Consider the following 19,454-nt stretch of genomic DNA (forward strand, 5'->3'; position numbering starts at 1 on the left):
AATACTATCAGAACTAATAATGCTAATGAACGGCCATGATCTTTCATTAGTGACAGATAAATCACATCTCCACAGCAATGCTTACTTCGATTTTTGACCCTAAGGAAATCTGTCCCCTCACCCACTGGTACAAGTTTCTGACACATGAAAACTATTTTCCTCACTTCGAAAACTTGTGCTCGGGTTATTTTCCCAAGATGGTCAAGTGAGGAAAAGGAAGCAGGTGTGTCACCAACATTGCCCAAAGCAACTGATAATCCAGAAAAACTAAGCAAAGTTAGTTTAACCCAAGCTGAGAGAAAACCTACAGCATCTTTAGGTAAATTTCCACTTTTGTTTATGGATTAAAAGCAATAATGTATTGCTACTGTTATTAGAAACCTCCAAAGCCAATTACACATGCATAAAAAAGACTAATAAAATCCATTTCAACTTTTCATGGCCCTCCCATTTTATGCAATATAATCTATCCAGTAGATGATCTCTGGGAGATGGCTTGGCCATAAAGTTGGGTAATCTAGGCTCACAATGCAGCTATATGAGCTCTCTGTAAAGCAGGAAAACAGTTGTATCGATGATAACAGATCACTTGGAGGGTGGAACACACACAAGTTTATGTACAACTAAATCTTCAGCAGTAAATGTTAGCTATTATCTTTTTTCACCTTAGTTTTATGAGACTCAATGAACATGGAGCTGAACAATGCGGTTAAAGCTGGCTGGCCGAGCAGCCCCAGGAATCCCCCCTCTCATCTCTGCCTCGCCACTGACGGGATTGCTGGAGGGTGCCTCCAGCCTGGCTTCTCACACAGCTGCTGGGACCAGAACTCGGGCCCTCACATTTGCACGGCAGACATGTTCGTGACTGAACCATCTCCATAGCTCCTGGAGCTTCGTTTTCAATGAATCAAAAACACATAAAAGTTAAAGATGAATTTTTTTGTCATATTAAAAGAATATGTATCCCTTTTGTCCATAAAGGCTTTTTATAACCTTGGAGGGGAAAGGTATAAAAATAGCTATAAAAGAACTTTAAAACCAGGGTTATGCAAGATAAAACTATATTCAATGAAACCTAAAAGACTCAAGGCACTGAAGGCCCTACGTGATTATTTGTTAAAGACCATCACTAAGGTGGATTTTACTTGCTCTAAATATAAAACTGCAATCAACACTAAAATCCAGACTATGAGAAACTGCATAAGATAAACAATCTCATTTCTTCAACAGGTAAACTATGAGGACAAAAAAATTTATAGAATAAATTTCGAGACACTTTAAAGTACAAATAGACAAAACTAAACTAAAGAGTCAGGTGCTTTGGTAATAAAACTCTAAATCACAGTGCTAAAAGGACAGCCTCACAATGAGGGTGGTCTTCACCGGGGTCTCTGCAGGAGGAGGAGGTGGGGCTTGGGTGTGCAAAGCAACAGGTGGGCTCCCTGACCAAGCTTGAACAGGATGGAAGTCCCAGGCACATACTTTTAACAAGTCATCAGTCCATACATGGTTTTATGTACGTCGCTGTCTTAGTATTACATTTTAAAATATTTTTAAATTAAAATTACAATTTTAAAGATTTACCAAAGCAGCAGTTACGTTTTTCATATGAATGTATTCCTCTTCTCACATTCATATGCATGCCCCGAATCGAATGCACTACACTTGACTTTCCACAAACAGAAGTTCTATGCCAGTGAGCAGAGCCTTGGAGAGACTGAGCTCTGGGCATTCTTGAAATCAGGTACAATTTTCATTTAAGGAGCAGAGCTCAGTGGGCAGAGTGCCCGGCCAGCAAGTACAAAGGCCTGGGTCCCCAACTCGGTGTTTAAAGATTCCCCACAACTGAAGGAAACTTTCACTTACTTTGCTTTCCACGGCCTTGCCTCCACGTTCAATGTGTCTCTCCACATAACCAGAGGACAGCAGCTCACTGCAGTAACAAAAGAGAAATGGCAGTTACAGAGGGTCGTGCCGCTGAAGACATCCAGTGACCGAAGAGAGGCCGCCAAGCGCGCTCCAGGCCCTGGGTTTGCCCCACAATGTTTCAGGGGGAAAGAAAGATGTCTTTGCATATCCATCGCATTTGAAAACTTACATCGGGTTCACACACACCTACTTTAACAATTCTTTAATTCGGATTTTTAAAACAAAATCGACACTTTACCGAGAGGGAAAGAGGAAGGAAGGAGGGAGGGAGGGAATATGCTAGACAGCTAATGCTTCTAAATAAACAGACAAACCTGATCTGCCTCTACCACCTGTTATCCCAGGGCTGAGCAGAGCCCATTTCCCCATCCAGCATTGGGGATAGGAAACTGGAGCAACACCACTAATTTTTTAAAGATATTTTAGACTTGTTTTTTCACATCAGCTTTCTATCAGAAAGTTTTAATTTGCTACCCATATCTTACGTGTTATGTATGTTTTTTTTTTCTGAAAAATTATTAGTTTCTATCACACACAAAAAAAGAAAATGCGAAGGAATGGGAAAAGGGCTGCCACGATGCTGCAGCAGGTAGATACTTCTGCCAAGCCTGACGACCTAACTCCAGTCCCGGGACTCACAGCGTGGAAGGGGATAACTACCTCTCCCGAGTTGTCCTCTGACCTCCACATGCACCCTGACACTCGAGCAGCACATCTGCGCGCGTGCGTGCACACACACACACACGCACACACACACACACACACACACACACACACACACATGCACCCTGACACTCAAGCAGCACATCTGCGCACGTGTGCGCGCACACACACACACACACACACACACACACACACACACACACACGCGCACACTAATAAAAACAAAGAAATAGAAAGCAAAAGATCAACATTTTGAAGCCAATCTTTCTTAAAATCTCCTAAACAACCTTCCTGTATAATTGGATGCTCATCTGATTAGATATTTATCTATTTAGTTATTCAATGTGTATTTGTGTTTTGCCTAGATGCATGTCTGTGTAGCACATGCATGCAGTGCCCACGGAGGCCAGAAGAGAACATAAGACACTAGGAAACTGAAGTTAGAGATGGTTGTGACCCACAATGTGGGTTCTGGGAATTGAATCCAGGGCCTTTACATGAACAGTCAGTGCTCTGAACTGCTGCACCATCTTGCATGAGAAAACCTACTACTGTAGAACTTCCTAAATTATACACCTGTATAAAATGAATTTAAATGGACTTACATATAATGGGGGAGAGAATGACCCAAATAGACATCTCACATTACCAAATAAAATCCTCAGTACCAGGAATGGGTTACAACTCTTTCAGTCATTGTCAAAGGGGTCCATAAGCACCCCTACAAAACATCACAGACTATTGGCAATGCTATTGGCTACCCTCTACAACCTATTGCCGAAGACAGCGCATATGCGTGTCATTGAGCTTGGCTCTGCTAGAAGCTTCACCCCTTCTGACTAGCTTCACGGTGCTGGAAGGCATTTATACATGCTACAAGAGGAGAAAAATAATCACCAATCTCACCCAGCAATGAACTGTTTGTTTTTTCCGTCTCCCAGCAGCTATCAATTACAGAGAACTTCCGGTTGGAAGTGGGACTTTACATCCACTTCCTGTCCTCAGTACTGGGATTTTGTCCGGCTAGAACTTGTACAGGTCGTATGCATACTATGGCAATCTCTGTGAGTCCATGTGTGCATCAGTGCTGTTGTGTCGGGAGAACACTGTTTCCTTGAAGTCACCCATCACTTCTGCCTTTTACAATCTTTTCACTTTTCTTCTCTGTAGATCCCTAAGCATTGAGAGGAAGGGAATGATAAAGATATCCCATTTAGGGCTGAGTGCTCCAAAGTCTCTCGATGTGCATTTTGTCCAGTTACAGTTATCTGTGTTAATTATCATCTACTGCAAGAAGAAGCTTCTCTGATGAGGGTCGAGCAATGGGTATAGCAATATATCATTAGGAGTCATCTTATTGCTATGTACGTTTAGCAGAATAGTAGTAGTAGGTTTACTAGATAGGTCCATGGTCTATCTAGGCTTAGGTTCTTGGCCTCATTAACAGTGTCAGGTATGGATTCCATCTCATCGAACTTGCCTTAAATCCAATGTTTCAGTGGTTGGTTGTCCTCCTAACTTTGTGCCACTATTGTTGGGGTTACAGACAACCTTGTACTTGTGGTACTTGTACAGTCAAACCTTTTCCCACTGAGCCATCTTTCCAGGTCCAAAAAGTCTTTAGATTTTTTTTAAAGCACTAAAATATAAATAAATTATCATGAATAACTAAAAAGAATACTTGAGACTATAAATTTTTAACACCACTCTATTTATACACATTGAGTCAATTTTTTAAAAGTCTTCTAAAAAACGTTTTATGAGTCATCAAGTCAAAGTTGTCCCAGTTGTAAACTTCTGAGCACATGGCCCATCATGAGCACCATGCCTACAGTTGTTTGAATGTAAACTAAATGTGCAAGCAAGTGCTATATAAATGCCTACCTGTAGTGCTGTAGAGTCTATGACTATACTTCCACTCAGGAAACTAAAGTCCACGTGTCATTTACTTTTGAAAATACATATTCCTATTTTCCCTCCACTTCTCATGTATGAATGTATGTGTGTATGTGTGTGCCATGTGCATGAAGCTTATCATTTTGCCTAGTATTGGCAAAATACCTAGCACTGGCCAGTGAGCTCCTGGGATCCACCTTTCTCTGCCCCCCTACAGGAATATATAGCCATCCCTGGCTTTTTATGTGAGTGCTGTGGGTTCAAACTCAGGTCCTCATGCTGGCAACACAAGTGCTCTTATTCAATGAGCCATCTGCCCAGTCTCTGGAATATATTTTCCCATTTGCTTTATGTGAGAACCAGCTAGGATGTACTAGATTGTATGTTGAAGTTTAAAAAAAAAAAAACTAAAAGATGAATTAAACTATAAAGAAATTTATTATCTTCTTATTAGAAATTCCAGGGCAACTATAATTGAATTTTCAGTTAATATTCAGCTGTGTTACATGAATAAACTTGAGCCTGAAAATGTGTGTGTGTGTGTGTGTGTGTGTGTGTGTGTGTGTCTGTGTCTGTGTGTCTGTGTGTGAACTTTTGACACATTTTAAGTATGGATTTTAAGTAACACAGACAAATTGTGTTACATGTAGGCAGAATTCACAGGATGACATCTATCTATTGACTTGTCCAATAACTGTAAGAATAACTGTTGCAGACAACTAGGAATAGTAGTCTTTTTCTTCTTTTTACATAACTCTTAACTTTTATCTTCTCAAATGTCTTCTTCCAGAATTACATTATATAGCCACACTTACATCAACCCTTTGACAAGGACATAAATCAGTAAATAATCTAGCTTCTCCTTCATGGAAAACCATGAGCATGCACAGCTGAACAGGATTAAGGGAAGAAAGGCAGTAGAAAGAATAACTGTTCCACAGACAACCAACAACAGTCTTTTTACCTTTTTTTTTATTTCACACATGTCCAAGTGTTTCTGACAAGATAAGTAGTGCAGACCTGCCTCAGACAAAATGGGATTGCAACAGCCCACACTACACTTGGTTAGCTCAGACTGTGTCCCAAACAGGCCAGAATTCTGCATAGAGCACTCCCTTGGCTTTGGTACTATATGACAGATCTTCCCGGGAAGTGGGAAAAAAAACCACTGCCACACAGAGGCAATGTTTATTAGCAGAGGCAGCCAGGTTCCAGCTCTTGGGAATCTGAACTGGTAAATTCTGGGAAGAGGGAGGAAGCCAGGCAACTGATGAAGGAAAGTGAAGCTGGTCTTGAGAAGAACAAGAGTGGTAGCAGTAGTAATAATGACCTTAATTCCTTAAAAACAACTTTGAAGTTTCTAGGTTTTCAAATTTCAAGGGAATATTTTCATTTGAATTATCAAATCTAGGCAATAAGGCAGTGTGACTCACAGCAAGAGTAATCACAGCAAAGAAAAGTCCTCTGCTTGGGAATGATGCAGCCTTTCCAACCAAGCACACATATCTACATCCACTGCTAGGAGAGGCCCCATGTAATTTACACCAGTTCATGCAATTCTGTTTTGTTTGTTTGTAGTATTGTGAAAGTATGCTAAGTATTGTTATTTTAATGACTGGGGTAGAAAACCTTCCATTAAAAATGTCACGGTTCCTTCTACTGAAATGTAAAATAGTATTTATTGCCATCCACAGCCACTAAGTACATTTTCATAAAGTCTCAAAAAATAGAAATAATCAATATTATCTTGTCTTTTTCTTCAGGACATTACTGTTTATTTATCATAAAGCAAAGATCTACTTGGATTACTGTAAAATAGGAAATGAGAGGGTCTCCATTGCATAGAGAAAATGTTATCTTACCATAAATGTACAAAAGAAAGCTCACTCTATGCTGACAGCTTACTTAATACCTTGTATATGGATGCTTCTTTATGAGCTTTAAAAGATAAAAACCATTTTTAAAATGAGGAAGTGTTCTGAGCTCTGCTTCTCATTTCATCTGCATGCTATAATAAGCCTGGAATAGTAAAACCAATACAATGTGCTTCCAGTCACAGCAGAGAGCAGGGTGGCACACATCTGTAATCTAGCTAGCCAAGACATCAAAGTGCAAGGATTGCTGCGAGTCTGAGGCCAGCCTAGGCTACAAAGCAAAACCTTGTCTCAAAGATCTAAACAACAATGACAAACATTTTCTGTCAAAATAATGACGATGCTTTGTTTACTAGGAAGCTATCATGAATCAGGAGTCGCTTGTTTAATAACAAAAACTGGGAAGTTGAGAAGAAGTATTTGATTTTCCATCTGCCCTCTGCCACTTACCAACTATATAACTTTGGATACATTATTTAATTTTATGGACATAATTTGTTCGTGTTTAAAATGTAGATTATAAGTTTGATATGACACTAAGCCTGCCTCCAAGTGATTTCACATGACTTTGATAATCTTGATTTCAATCAAACCACTACCTATTCACTAATTTGTATTTACAAATCTTTCTCTAGAATTCCCAGTAGAAATTTTTTTTTATCATTTTTATTTTTAGGTTTTATCATTTTATTTTTTAGGTTTATTTATTTTAATTGTGTAAGGGTTTTGCCTTCATGTATGTCTATATATCACATGCATGCCAGGTGCCCATGGAGATCAGAAGACGGTATCAAATCCCCTGAAATTGGAATATGGGTGGTTGTGAACCACCATATGGGTGCTGGCAATGGAACCTAAGTCCTATGTAAGAACAAGTGCTCTAACTACTGAGCCATACATCCAGTCCCTTATTAGGTTTTTAAACCACTGATGCTATTTATGATTTTTCATTGCCATTCTCCTCTGTCTAGTCTACTTAAACAAGTTTGCATTCTTTGATAATAATGATAATCATCTACTTGCACATACTCTATAAACTTTCTCATTTGTACTGTGTTATACTTTTGTACTAGCCCAGGCAAACTTCAACCACAATAAACTTAACTCTTCTACAAATCAAAGCCTGGTCCCCGCCACAGCAACTAAGTAACTATAGGCTCCATTCATGAGCACAGTTATCAATCGGTCCCTCAGTGTAACGCTCAATGCCAGAGTCCTTTACATTTTTTAGTCACTTTACTATGAGAAGATACTCCCTTATTTCTCTCTCCTCGGATCTTCAAAGTAGTCATGGTGACTTCCTGAGGATCTCATCTTTCTAGTCTACTTACTGCCTTGTTCTTAGACAGTGTTCACTAGAATGCAAACACATGCCTCTTCTAACAACAATCAACTGTGTGCCCAAAGTGTGTCCTGGCAATAGCTTTATGATGACAAAAAAAACTGCAGACATCACCATATATTAACATAACCACTGTGGAGGACCCCAAAACAGTTTGACCACACAGCAACCATGACAGGCTAGAGGCCTAGACACAGCTTCTGTGACAGGCTTAGTGGCAGGCAAAGCCTTAAACTGATACCACCCAGGGATCCACCCAGGGGTGAGGAAGTACCTAACATCCCAAATATTCCAACCATTAGATAAGGTGGCCAGATGTCCTAGAGTCTAGCACACACCTATTTTTTGTTTTACAGATACCCCTAGACAATTGTCAGCCAATCAGCGTCCTGAACCCTAGAAATCCCCTCACCCTAACCTCTGCTATCATAAAAACTCTGCCCCATCTGAGCTCAGGGCTCTCACCACTGTGTCAGACAGACAGAGGGACCAAGCTCTGGAGCTTGAAATAAAGGCTCTTTGCTTTTACATTCGGGATTCAGTCTCCATGGTGGTCTTTTGGGGATCCCTGAGATCTGGGCATAACAACCACCCACGGAAGAAGTCAGAGTCTTATGTTTCTGAAGTGCTACACTAAGAAGGACACCACCCCCAGGATATGCATTAAAAACACCTAAGAAACAAAGGAACAAACTAACTTGGCTGCCATTTTCAAAGAAACAGCCTCAGGACAACTACCTAACCTCAGATGTTGTAAAATGTGACCTCATGGCTAAGGTTATGTCAAGGATATGAGACTCTTTGCCAAAACCTCAGAAAGACTTTAGGCTGTTTCCTTATCAATAGAAAAGCCTTTCCAAACCTCCTAAGAGCCTGCTTATTCCCCTAAACAAGAAAAGTTCTAGGGATCCCTGCTCAGTGACAGAGATCAAACCCAGGCCTTCATACATCTAAAACAAGGGCATTACATCCCCAGCCCTATAAGAATCTTAAAGGTATATTTATATGATAGGATCATATAAATAAAAATGCTATTAAGAATCCTGAAGGCCTTGTCTCACAGAGCCTTGGTTGCAGCCCTACGTGGAGAGTGAGCTATCTCAAAAACATTTATTGGTATATTTTGACTAAAAGGATAAATTCAAATAAGATTCACATGAAATTCAGATTAAGAATAGTATTTCTAGAATACTAGCTTGAATCAAAACCAAAGTCATTTTAAGCGTTTTCTAGGGTCAGAAATTGGGCTAAGAAAGATACGTAAGCTAAAACATAGGCCATTTCTTATATAAAAGAAATGGTGGCCAGAGAGAGCAGCTGAGAACCACGAAGAGCCATTCCCAAGGAGGAAAGCAGCACCTTAATTAATCATCGCCAGCCAAGCACAGCGGGGCACATGTCTGTTTGAGAGGCTGAGACAAGAGCCCTGAGTTAAGGCCAGCTTGGGTTGTGTAGCAAGACTCCACCTCCCAAGTAAGTAGGAAATATCAATGATCAATTAAAAAAAAAAATACATTCTCTTTTACCAGAGCAGGGGAACCAGGTGACATACCTGTCTCAGTATCACAATTTTTATGGACTAGTGGCTTCTTGGTAGGTCCTATTTGCACCCATTTGGACAGGGTTGTCTTTTGCAGTCACCCTGTCCCTATCTATCTTCATCTTTAGTTGATATGAAATAAATAACTTACTTTTTAGGTCCAATATTTATTTGATCCTAAGTTTCCCTTAGAAACCTTCCAGACACTAAGACCTGGTTCAGATGCTAAGAACCTGACCCTTGAACTTTCTCCTGATATTATAATGGAACAAAGAACTTGGTACCTGTTACATAAGTGAAAATATAAATATTTTGTGGCCAACAGAAGTTATTGATTAAAAATGGCTATTTTCATTGCTACTCCTCTCTTAATAAGGTATAGATCATCTCTCCCATCCTCCCATATGTGAGCTGGCTCTTATGTAATATGGCAGAAGTGATCCTATGTATCATTTGAGACCCAAAGCTTCTACTATATATAGTATATATAAATATACTATATATATACATATATATTCCATATACATATAATATGTGTGTGTGTGTGTGTGTGTGTGTGTGTGTGTGTGTGTGTGTGAAAATCTATTTTTTGAGTCATACCACTATAATGTCAGAAAACCCATGCAACAACCAGGAACAAGCACAAGGAGACAAATCAGGTCCCTAGCCAACAGCACCACCTGAATTCCCAGTCAACACCAGCACTAATTTTTCTTCCTTCCTTCCTTCCTTCCTTCCTTCCTTCCTTCCTTCCTTCCTTCCTTCCACTTTCTTTCTTTCTTTCTCTCCTTCCTTCTTTTTTAAGTATAACTTCCATTTTATTTTTCCAGTGTGTTTTTTCTTCTGTCCTTAGAAAGCCACCTCTTTACATGGGCTTTGGTGGAGGTCATGGTGCAGCACCAGCAGGTCTAAGTCATGGTGGGGGTGGTTCAGTCCTTCCAGGCTGCAAGAGATCGATTCCTGACTACCTTGCTATGAGCGTCACAGCTCATACAGTATTACAGCTTGACACAGAGTTCAGGAAACACATAAGCATCCAAGACACTTGCTTCGGATATGTCCCTGGATAGCAGCAACCTCTACAATGCCCCGAATGATGAACTTCTCGATGGCCTTGTCCTTGGGCATGCACCGGGCTCAGTCCATACAGTGAATTGGCTGCACATGGCCTCTGCCCTTTTTGGCACAACTGTTGTTTCTTCTAGCCTTTTTTTTTTTTTTTTTTTTTTTTTTTTGGCATCTTGAAGCCAAGACCCAAAAGAGCACTGACACTGATTTCTACCCAAATGGCTGAGGTCATTTTGGATTCTAGAATCACAAGTGCCCCAGCTGGCACCACGTGAGACCTATCTGCACAATCAACGCACAGAATCATGCAAAATAACAAACAGCAAGGTAGAGAGGCTGATCATGCATTCCTGTTCTCACATTTAGTAACTGCTATATTATAGACAATCAACACATTTTCTTTAGAGCAGTACTCAAATATCTGAGAAAATTTTACTTGGGATAATATGAATATGAAAGAATTATAAAACTTCCAACATGATTATAAGCCATCTAGTAAAGATAGGGTCACAATAAAAATCAAAGATGTCATTAGATGTTTAGCTATGAAAAGCTTATTAGAAGAACTTATGGCAACTTTAAGAACCCACATTCATTCTACTTAAGAGAAAAATATAGTGAGCTGAGAGCTTTTTTTAAGAAAGTACTTTTTGACTTTTCTCTTTTATTTTATTTTCTGTACTCTTCTGCCAGTCCCTGCCAATTCATCTTCTCTCTCTTAGGTATTTATTTTTCTTACTCCTCTTAACCAAGAATTAATTATCCAAAACTATTTGGGAGAGAACTGTCGTGTTGAGAATCCTCAATATACAGAAACCAGATAAATTCCTGAACATCTGTAGCAGCAAGAGTTAATCATTCACTCTTCAGCTCAGTTTTATGCCAAAATTAGTATCTATTCCCTCAGCACATAATAACCAGTGTTTAAAAGTCCTGTGTTGTTTATGCTACATAAAATTGAAACTATAAAAGTGAGTTAAAAGCCAGGCGGTGGTGGCGCACGCCTTTAATCCCAGCACTCGGGAGGCAGAGGCAGACTGATCTCTGTGAGTTCAAGGCCAGCCTGGGCTACCAAGCAAGTTCCAGGAAAGGTGCAAAGCTACACAGAGAAACCCTGTCTTGAAAAACCAAAAAAAAAAAAAAAAAAAAAAAAGATGTGAGTTAAAAGCTTATCCATGACACACTCTTTGGATGAGAGTTTCATTTTATTACTTTCTAAGCTGTAAACATGAAAATTCCTCCCATTTATGCACATACAAGGGATCTACTGAACAGACTTGTGCTAAAAGGTGAAACTGTTTCAGTTACTGTGGGGGTTAGAGTGAGCAGGCTCATGTATTTGAATGTTTAGCCCCAAGTTGGTAGAACTATTGGGAAGGATTGAGAGGTGTGGCCTTGTTGGGGGAGATGTGGTCTTAATGAAGAAAGTGTGTCACTGGGGGTAGACTTTGCAGTTTCAGAAACCCATACTGCTCTAGTCAATCTCTCTCTCTCTCTCTCTCTCTCTCTCTCTCTCTCTCTCTCTCTCTCTCTCTCTCTCTCTCTCTCTCTCCTCCCTCCCTCCCTCCCTCTCTATCTATCTCACTCTGTATCTCTCTCCCTCTTTTCCTCTCTCCCTCCCTCCTTCTGCCTGCAACTTGCAGATCAGATGTGAGCTCTCAGCGGCTGCTCCAGTACCATGCCTGCCTGCCTGAGGCCATGTTCCCCACAAGGATGTTCATGAACTAATCTTCTGAAACTATAAGCAAGTCTCCAATTAAATAGCTTCTTTTATAAGTGGCTTTGGTTATTGTGTCTCATCACAGCCATAAGAAAGTAACCAAGACAGTTACATTCTATTAAGTCAAAATCTGATGAAAATTATCAGTGAATATTCAGTGTGCAGGCTCGGAATAAATATGTTTAGTAAACGTTTAGATGGATACTGTCATTGATGGATGTTAGCTCTTATTTATAGACTCCTTATTTCTAATAAAGTCAAGATGTCTAAGTCTAGCTTTGCAGTAGGATCACAGGATTGTAAAAAACAAAAAAGCCAGGTCACATCCATATTACAAAATCAGAACTTCCTAGTTTTATTATATATTATCAAATGTCACCAAGCCTGAAAGTGTAATCAAACTATCAGTTTACAAATATTCTAGTAGGAGTCTATTAGCATATAACGGAGTGTTGCATGTTCTGATTGTTGTAACTCATTGCCATGTTGACAATCAAGGATACCAAGGAACACACAACAGTAAAGCCATGAAAAGGAGCCCCAGGTGAAATGTATGCCATTCAACCAAGGGAGACAAACTCCCTTCTGATACAGCCAAATCTAGGACTAACTTTATTTATTTTAGGTCACCTTTGCATATATTTATTTTTTTTTTAACGTGGGCTCTAGGAATCAAACTCAGGTCTCCATGCTAACACAGCAAATGCTTTACCAACTAAGTCATCTCCCCAGCCCCATTCTTAATTTTTTAAATTTGTGTTGGTTCTTTGAGAATTTCAGAGAATGTGTTTTGAGTATATTCACCCTTACTCCCTCAACCCAGACCTATAACCTTCCACACCCACCTTTATGTCCTTTTCTTCTCCCTTTTTTTTTTTTAACCCATCGTAGACCGATTCATGCAGCCCAGATATCTTGGATGTGTGATCTTCTACTGGTCTACATACCAGCGCTACTCTCTTAGAGAAAACTTAACTGTTTTTTCTCCAGCAGCTGACAATTGCTGATAGCTCTGCAAGTAGGAATAGAATTTCATGTCCAACTTCCCTCTCCATGTGGTCTTCCTTGCGCCTACAAAAGACTTGTGAATGCTGTTCACAACCACCATGAGTTCACATGTACATTTGCTCTGCTGCGCCCAGAAGATATCATTTACATGTAGTCAACCACCACATCTGGCTCTTACACTGTTTCTGTTCCCTCTTCTTCAAGGATCCCTATGCCCTGGAAAGAAGGGTCCAGTATAGATGTCCATTCGAGGCTCAGCATTCTGAAGTCTCTTATTTTCTGCACCCTGTCCAGTTGTGAGTCTCTGTGCCATTGACTGCAAATAAAATATTCCCTGATGAGGACTGAGAGATGCATTGATCTACTGGTATAATGATAAATGTTAGGAGTCAGTTTGATACCATGTCCATTTAGCAGCATAATAGCAGTAGGTTCTTCCATATGTTCATGAACTGTCTAAGCACAGGGTCTTGGCCGGATGATGGTGCCAGATATAGGTTTCATCTTATGGATCAAGGATTAAGTTCAATCGGAAAGTGGTTGGGTACCCGTGGTGTTCATGCCACTGCTGCACCAGTAGGCCCATCAGGCCTGTCAGTGGTTTAGGTCACAAGTTTCACAGCTGAGGAAAACTGGTGACTACTTTTCTGTTTTGGTAGCTTGCTCAGCACCTTCTAGCACTATGAAAACTAGCCAGCAGGGATGAAGCTTCCAGGTCTGTAACAGTTTGTTTTCTATGTTCCATGACTCAATTCTACAATGTCTGCGGTAACAGGGCCTTACTGTTAAGTTCTGGAGGGGAATCAAGTGCTTTGTACAGTTTTGGGGGTCTCTGTCAGATTCAGAGCATCTGGAGGGTAGCCAAATATTTTGACAACAGCCTCTACAGATTTGGGGGGTCTTTCAGACCTCACTGGCCAACAACTCCGTCAAAAGAAGCAACCTATTCTCAGCACTGTGCTTTTATTTGTTAGTCTCTGGTGTCTAGCAACAGCATTATTGCCTGGTTATAGGTAACTTTACCTTAAAATAAATAAATACTTACGTATATATATGAACATATATGAAATATATATTCCACATATACTACTATTATCCTACTATATGGATATAGTACAGAACATATATTTGGAATATATGTATATATGCTTCTACAGTAGTACATTTCATATGACTTTTTGAAATATCTTTAGTGTTATTTATCACTCTCTATATTCCCTTCTCTACCTTGCTCTCCTCCCCACACAAATTTAACCCTTCCTATCCCACTATTCCCTTTCCCCTTCTTTCTTTTATTGAAAGTGGATTCGTTTTTCATATTTTATATCCTCATCATAGTTTCTCTTCCCTCTGTTCATCTCAGTCCTTCCCACCTCCCCTGCCCTCCAGATCCACTCCCTTTCTGTCTCTCATTAGAAAAGAACAGGCTTCTAAGAGATAACAACAAAACATGAAAAAATAAAATATAAAAAGATAAAGCAAAAACTATCACATTGAAGTTGGATATAGCAACCCAACAGGGGGAAATAGTCCCAAGAGCAGGCACAAGAGCCAGAGACCCATTTGTTCTCACAGTCAGGAAGTAGGGCTCACTTTCAAAGAAGAAAATTACAGTCCTATGTCAAAATTTACCTATATTTCCTATAAATATTCTAGAGATAAGAGAGTTGGGCATTAAAAATGAGCCAGATGTGGTGGTGTATATCCAGTAATCTTAGTACATGTAAGGCAGAGGCAGGAAGATCATGAATTCAAGGCCAGCAGGGAAGACACTAAGGCCTTGAAAAGAAAGAAAAAGAATGAATTGAGTAGTTCAAATTAATTTTATTCATTGAAGATTACTACTTTTGTAATATTCTGGTAGTGAGGCACATCACTTCATCATCAGAAATGAAGAAGAGCCATGTGTTCAAAGGAAACTGCACACCCAAAACTTCCTTTTGCCACCCCAAACTTACAAGACCTCCTGAGCAAAAGTCAGGTTTGTACTCTACATCCAGCATGTTCCTTGTTTGTACTCTACATCTAGCCTCATCTCCAATTCCTTTAGAATCATGAAGGCTAATCTAATCGAATCCTTTATTTCAGTTTATGCCCATTACCTTATGAAGCTCTGACTCCCAAGTCACCCTCCAATACTCTAATCTCTATATGGCTTTGTCTTCTCCCACAACTCAGCTGCTCCATGATACCTTCTGGAATTCACACAAGGCCACTCAAAAAATCTATCCTTTAGCTTCAAATTTTTGTTCTTGTTATTTTCTTTACCATCTTGTTCTCAGAAGCAGCATTACAAACAGTTTGTTGAGGGGGCTATACAACTTTTCTGATGCCCTTCAACCAAAGAATAGATTTTTAAAAGTATGGTACATTTACACAATGGAGTATTACTCAGCTGTTAAAAAAAAAGACATGAAATTTGCAGGCAAATGGATAGAACTGGAAAAAATAATACTGACTGAGGTAACCTAGATCCAGAAAGATAAACACGGTATGTACTCACTCATAAGTGGATATTAGATGTAAAGTAAAGGATAATCAGGCTACAATCCACAGTCCCAGAAAAGCTAGGTAACAAGGAGGGCCCAAAGAGGGATGTATAGATTTCCCTGGGAAGGGGAAATAGAAGAGATCTCCTGGGTAAACTGGGGGTGGTAGCAGAAGGGGGGATGGAGGGATGGGAACATGAGGCATCCCGTTGAGAAGGTTGGCAGCCAGACAGAAGAGGAGGGTAATGAAAGAGATGTCTTGATGGGAAAGGGGGTGCATTTCTGGGTTAGGGAGAAACCTGGTGCCAGGGAAGCTCCCAGGAATCCACAAGGAAGACCCCAGCTAAGACTCCTAGCAACAGTGTAAAAGGGGCTTGAACTGGCCTTCTCCTGTATTCAGATTAGTGACTACCCTAATTGTCATCATAGAACCATCATCCAGTAACTGATGGAAGGAGATTCCTAGATCCACAGCCAAGCATTGGACTGAACTCTGGGAGTCCAGTTGAAGAGAGGGAAGAGGGATTATACGAGCAGGACAGTCAAGGTCATGACAGGGAACCCACATAGACAACTGACCTGAGCTCATGGTAGCTCACAGACTCTGTACCAACAGCTAGGGAGCCTGCATGGGGCCAACCTAGGCCCTCTGCATGTGGGTAGCAGTTGTGTGGTTTGGTCTGTTTTGGGGGCTCCTAGCAATGGGATCAAGACCTGTCCCTGGTGCTTAGGCTGCCTTTTGGGAACCTGTTCCCCATGCTGGGTTGCCTCACCCAGCCTTGATGCAGAGGGAGGAGTTTGGTCCTGCCTCAACTCGATGTAGCTTACCAAGCTTGGTTGACACCCATAGGAGGCCTGCCTCTTTCTGAAGGGAGATGGAGGAGTGGTGGATGGGATGTAAAATAAATGAAAAATTTCAATTTATAAAAAATGCCTTAGGAGGGGGAAAAATCAGGAACAAGCAATGATAAGCAAGTCAGTATGATTAGTAAGCACCTCCCCTCCATGGCCTCTTCATCAGCTCCTGCCTCCAGGTTCCAGCCCTGCTTGAGTTCCTATCCCGACTTCCTTCAGTGATGGACTTCAACACGGAATCCTCGGGGACAACTGGCAGGCCATTTGAAAACATAATGCTGGACTTACTTCACACTGGTATCTGCGTGTGCACGTGCATGAGTGTGTGTGTGTGTGTGTGTGTGTGCATTGTATGTGGATTGAATATCAATTATTTACTAAAATTATTAAAGAAGAAAAAGAAAATCTAGATGACATTTGCTCAATAAGAAAGGTCTTTCTAAAATTAAGATCAAAAGTAAAGCCAAATTTAATAATTAAAAAATCCTTGCTGATTTGGCAACATGAAAAACTAATACATACATGACAATAAATTCCCATACATGACAATAAATTCAGTAAATGACATCATTAAAGATCAGTAGATAGGGAGAAAAGATAATCATAGAATGCAGAGAAAGGCCATAAAAAACAAGAAACATTTGATCATGAACTACTTACTAAATAGTCTCCTGCATTTCTAAACTGAGTGCACCTTGATATCAGAGACGTCTAGATTCCATTTCAGAGAGCAGCCCGGGCTGCATGTCTCACACAAGCAAATGAAACAAAACGCCTTCTCTGCCCAGCTCCCTGGAATATCTACTCCACTCTATGGGATGAAATGTTTTCCATTTCTATGTCAAACATATCCAAACAAGATCTTAAACTAAACTTTGTAAATCTGCTGTTTGGTGCAGGGAAGGTATCTCCTTTTTTCAAAAGTGGGTTGGAGGCCTGAAACAGGACAAGATTCAAGAAAGCATGACCAGACAGAAATCCCAGGTACCTGGAGCATTCAAGGAACCTCTGTTTTATATTTTCTCTTGTATCTCTAATTTTATCTTTTATCTTAAAAAGTATTTTCTCACATGTATGTGTATGTAATATTACTGAAATGTATGTATTTAGTATACTTACTCATTTGCTCCATTTATTTACACATACAATGCCCTGCATTTTATGTAATTACTGGACATTTTAATAAATACTACTGAAGACCCTGCAAAAGGTAAATGATAAGTTTATATGATACATATTATATAAAGATACATATTTTATGATATATACTTTATAAGCTTGTTAAAGTTACAACATTTATTCGTATAATCAGTCTTCTCAAATAAATAATGCTCAAGATAAATAACCTATAATTATTTTTACTAAAAATCACAAAACAAAATCCAAAATGATGCCTATATGCTCTCTTTTAGAAAAATGTAAGAATGTAAAGAGCAGTTGACTCTGAAACTCTGAGTCGTATTAAGCAAGCAAGAGAACACAAAGAATACATCCCAGTGTGCTATATTATTGTGAGCCACGATAGATGGAATTGACGGTAGGCACCCAGAAGCCTCCAGAAGAAAAGACATCTAATAAAGGGAGGTCAGGGTTCATGAAGGGGCAAAGATTTAACTGCATTAAGATAGATAAAATGTCCGTGGGTTGGAGAGAAGCAGAAAAGGAGATTTCAGATGAAAGGAATAATACCATTGCTGAGCAGGAAACGGAATACATGTGACAGCAGAAGCAAAGAGAAATGAGCCTGCCTCGCGTCCACGATTAAAATCGAAAAGACGACATTAGCAGCTAGTGTGTGCAGAGAGTTCACTATGCCAGGTTTTTGTTCTGCCAAACCGATTAAATTCATTAGTTGGACACAGAAATAAGCATCAAATCAACAAGGTAGGTACACTATGATCTGTCGTTATAGGTAAGGAAACCGCCATCTTACAATCAAGTTCAAAGTCTGAAGTTTACCCAACTGGACAATTCAAATAGCAAATCTAAGTTCCCCAAACAATCTATAACAATATCAAGATTCATTCCCAGGTAAGGCCAGTTCCCAAGTTCAGGCTTTGAAACAGATTCCTTTATTAAATGGAACCAATTAAGCTTAAATTGCTGAGAGTTTTGTCCTATAACAAGATTGCCAATGAACATGAAAGAACCATTGAAGGCAAAAGTGATTCTAAAATAACCTAACCGTAATGATGCTAGAAACCAGGACATCCACATGCTTCAGAATAAAACATATTACAACACATACAAAAACCAGTCTGAAATGGATTAAAGGATCTGGGGTATGCATACCAATGAAAATTCCTTCACAATTTCCACCCGCATCTGGATTATGTGGATGTGCATGAGTGTATTTGCAATAATGTAAAGGATCTTCTTATATATTTTATCTGTACCTGTATTCAGCTTTTTTATTGATTGAAATAAGAAAGGAATATAAGCATCAGTTTTCTCTAATTCTGAATGGCAGAAGCCATGAAGAGTATTATATCCTTTAACTATGAATTCATGTGTCTGCATTAATGCACATCATTTAACAAACGAATGAACTGATCCATCCTTTTTACTTCCCTCTTGTTCCTTTCTAAGTTACTTCCCTCACACACGTTCTCAGATTTCAAATACGTAGCGAGCATCACTCCTTCATGAACAGATACAAAAGGCAAGGTCCTCCAAAATGACCACTGTACAAGGAAGTTTGCCTCATTCTTCTCCCTGCTGTAGAAGCAACAAAACTTTCCTTCTGTGGCTGTCGTAGCTATGGCACATTCTGACTCCTGAGGAAGCCATTAATATGATCGGGAACAGTTCTTTTCTGTTGGAGAATATTGTTTAAGGTGTGTTACTTTCGTTTATGTTGCATGTGTTAACTCTTTAAAGTTGTATGCTCAGGAAGTAAGAAGAAACTTTGATGGCCAGATGAGATATTCAAGGCACTTGGATTTGCACAAGAAGCACATTTTAGTCACATTCAAGAAGAGGACATTATTTTGTCAACTTACATATACCATCATGGCTCCCTTAACTAAGGATGAAATGTTGTTCTAATTGGAGCAAGTTCAAGGAAGAC

The 19,454-nt window shown here is 39.7% G+C and overlaps 1 protein-coding gene and 1 pseudogene across 15 annotated transcripts in view; both read right to left on the reverse strand.

Annotated features, from left to right (window-relative positions):
- Positions 1 to 19,454, reverse strand: part of Adam22 (ADAM metallopeptidase domain 22) — a 219,605-nt gene that overhangs the window by 115,156 nt on the left and 84,995 nt on the right. For all 15 annotated transcript variants that reach the window (XR_003733698.2, XM_028862267.2, XM_028862324.2 and 12 more), the window contains exon 4: positions 1,867 to 1,933. Coding sequence is in view for 14 of the 15 variants with exons in the window: in XM_028862267.2 (XP_028718100.1) it covers positions 1,867 to 1,933 (67 nt within the window). In the remaining variant the exon portion in view is untranslated. The remainder of the gene's footprint in view (positions 1 to 1,866; positions 1,934 to 19,454) is intronic.
- Positions 10,034 to 19,454, reverse strand: part of LOC114687181 — a 35,280-nt pseudogene continuing 25,859 nt past the window's right edge.

Source organism: Peromyscus leucopus, chromosome 3 (assembly GCF_004664715.2).
Source record: "Peromyscus leucopus breed LL Stock chromosome 3, UCI_PerLeu_2.1, whole genome shotgun sequence".
Classification (NCBI taxonomy): domain Eukaryota; kingdom Metazoa; phylum Chordata; class Mammalia; order Rodentia; family Cricetidae; genus Peromyscus; species Peromyscus leucopus.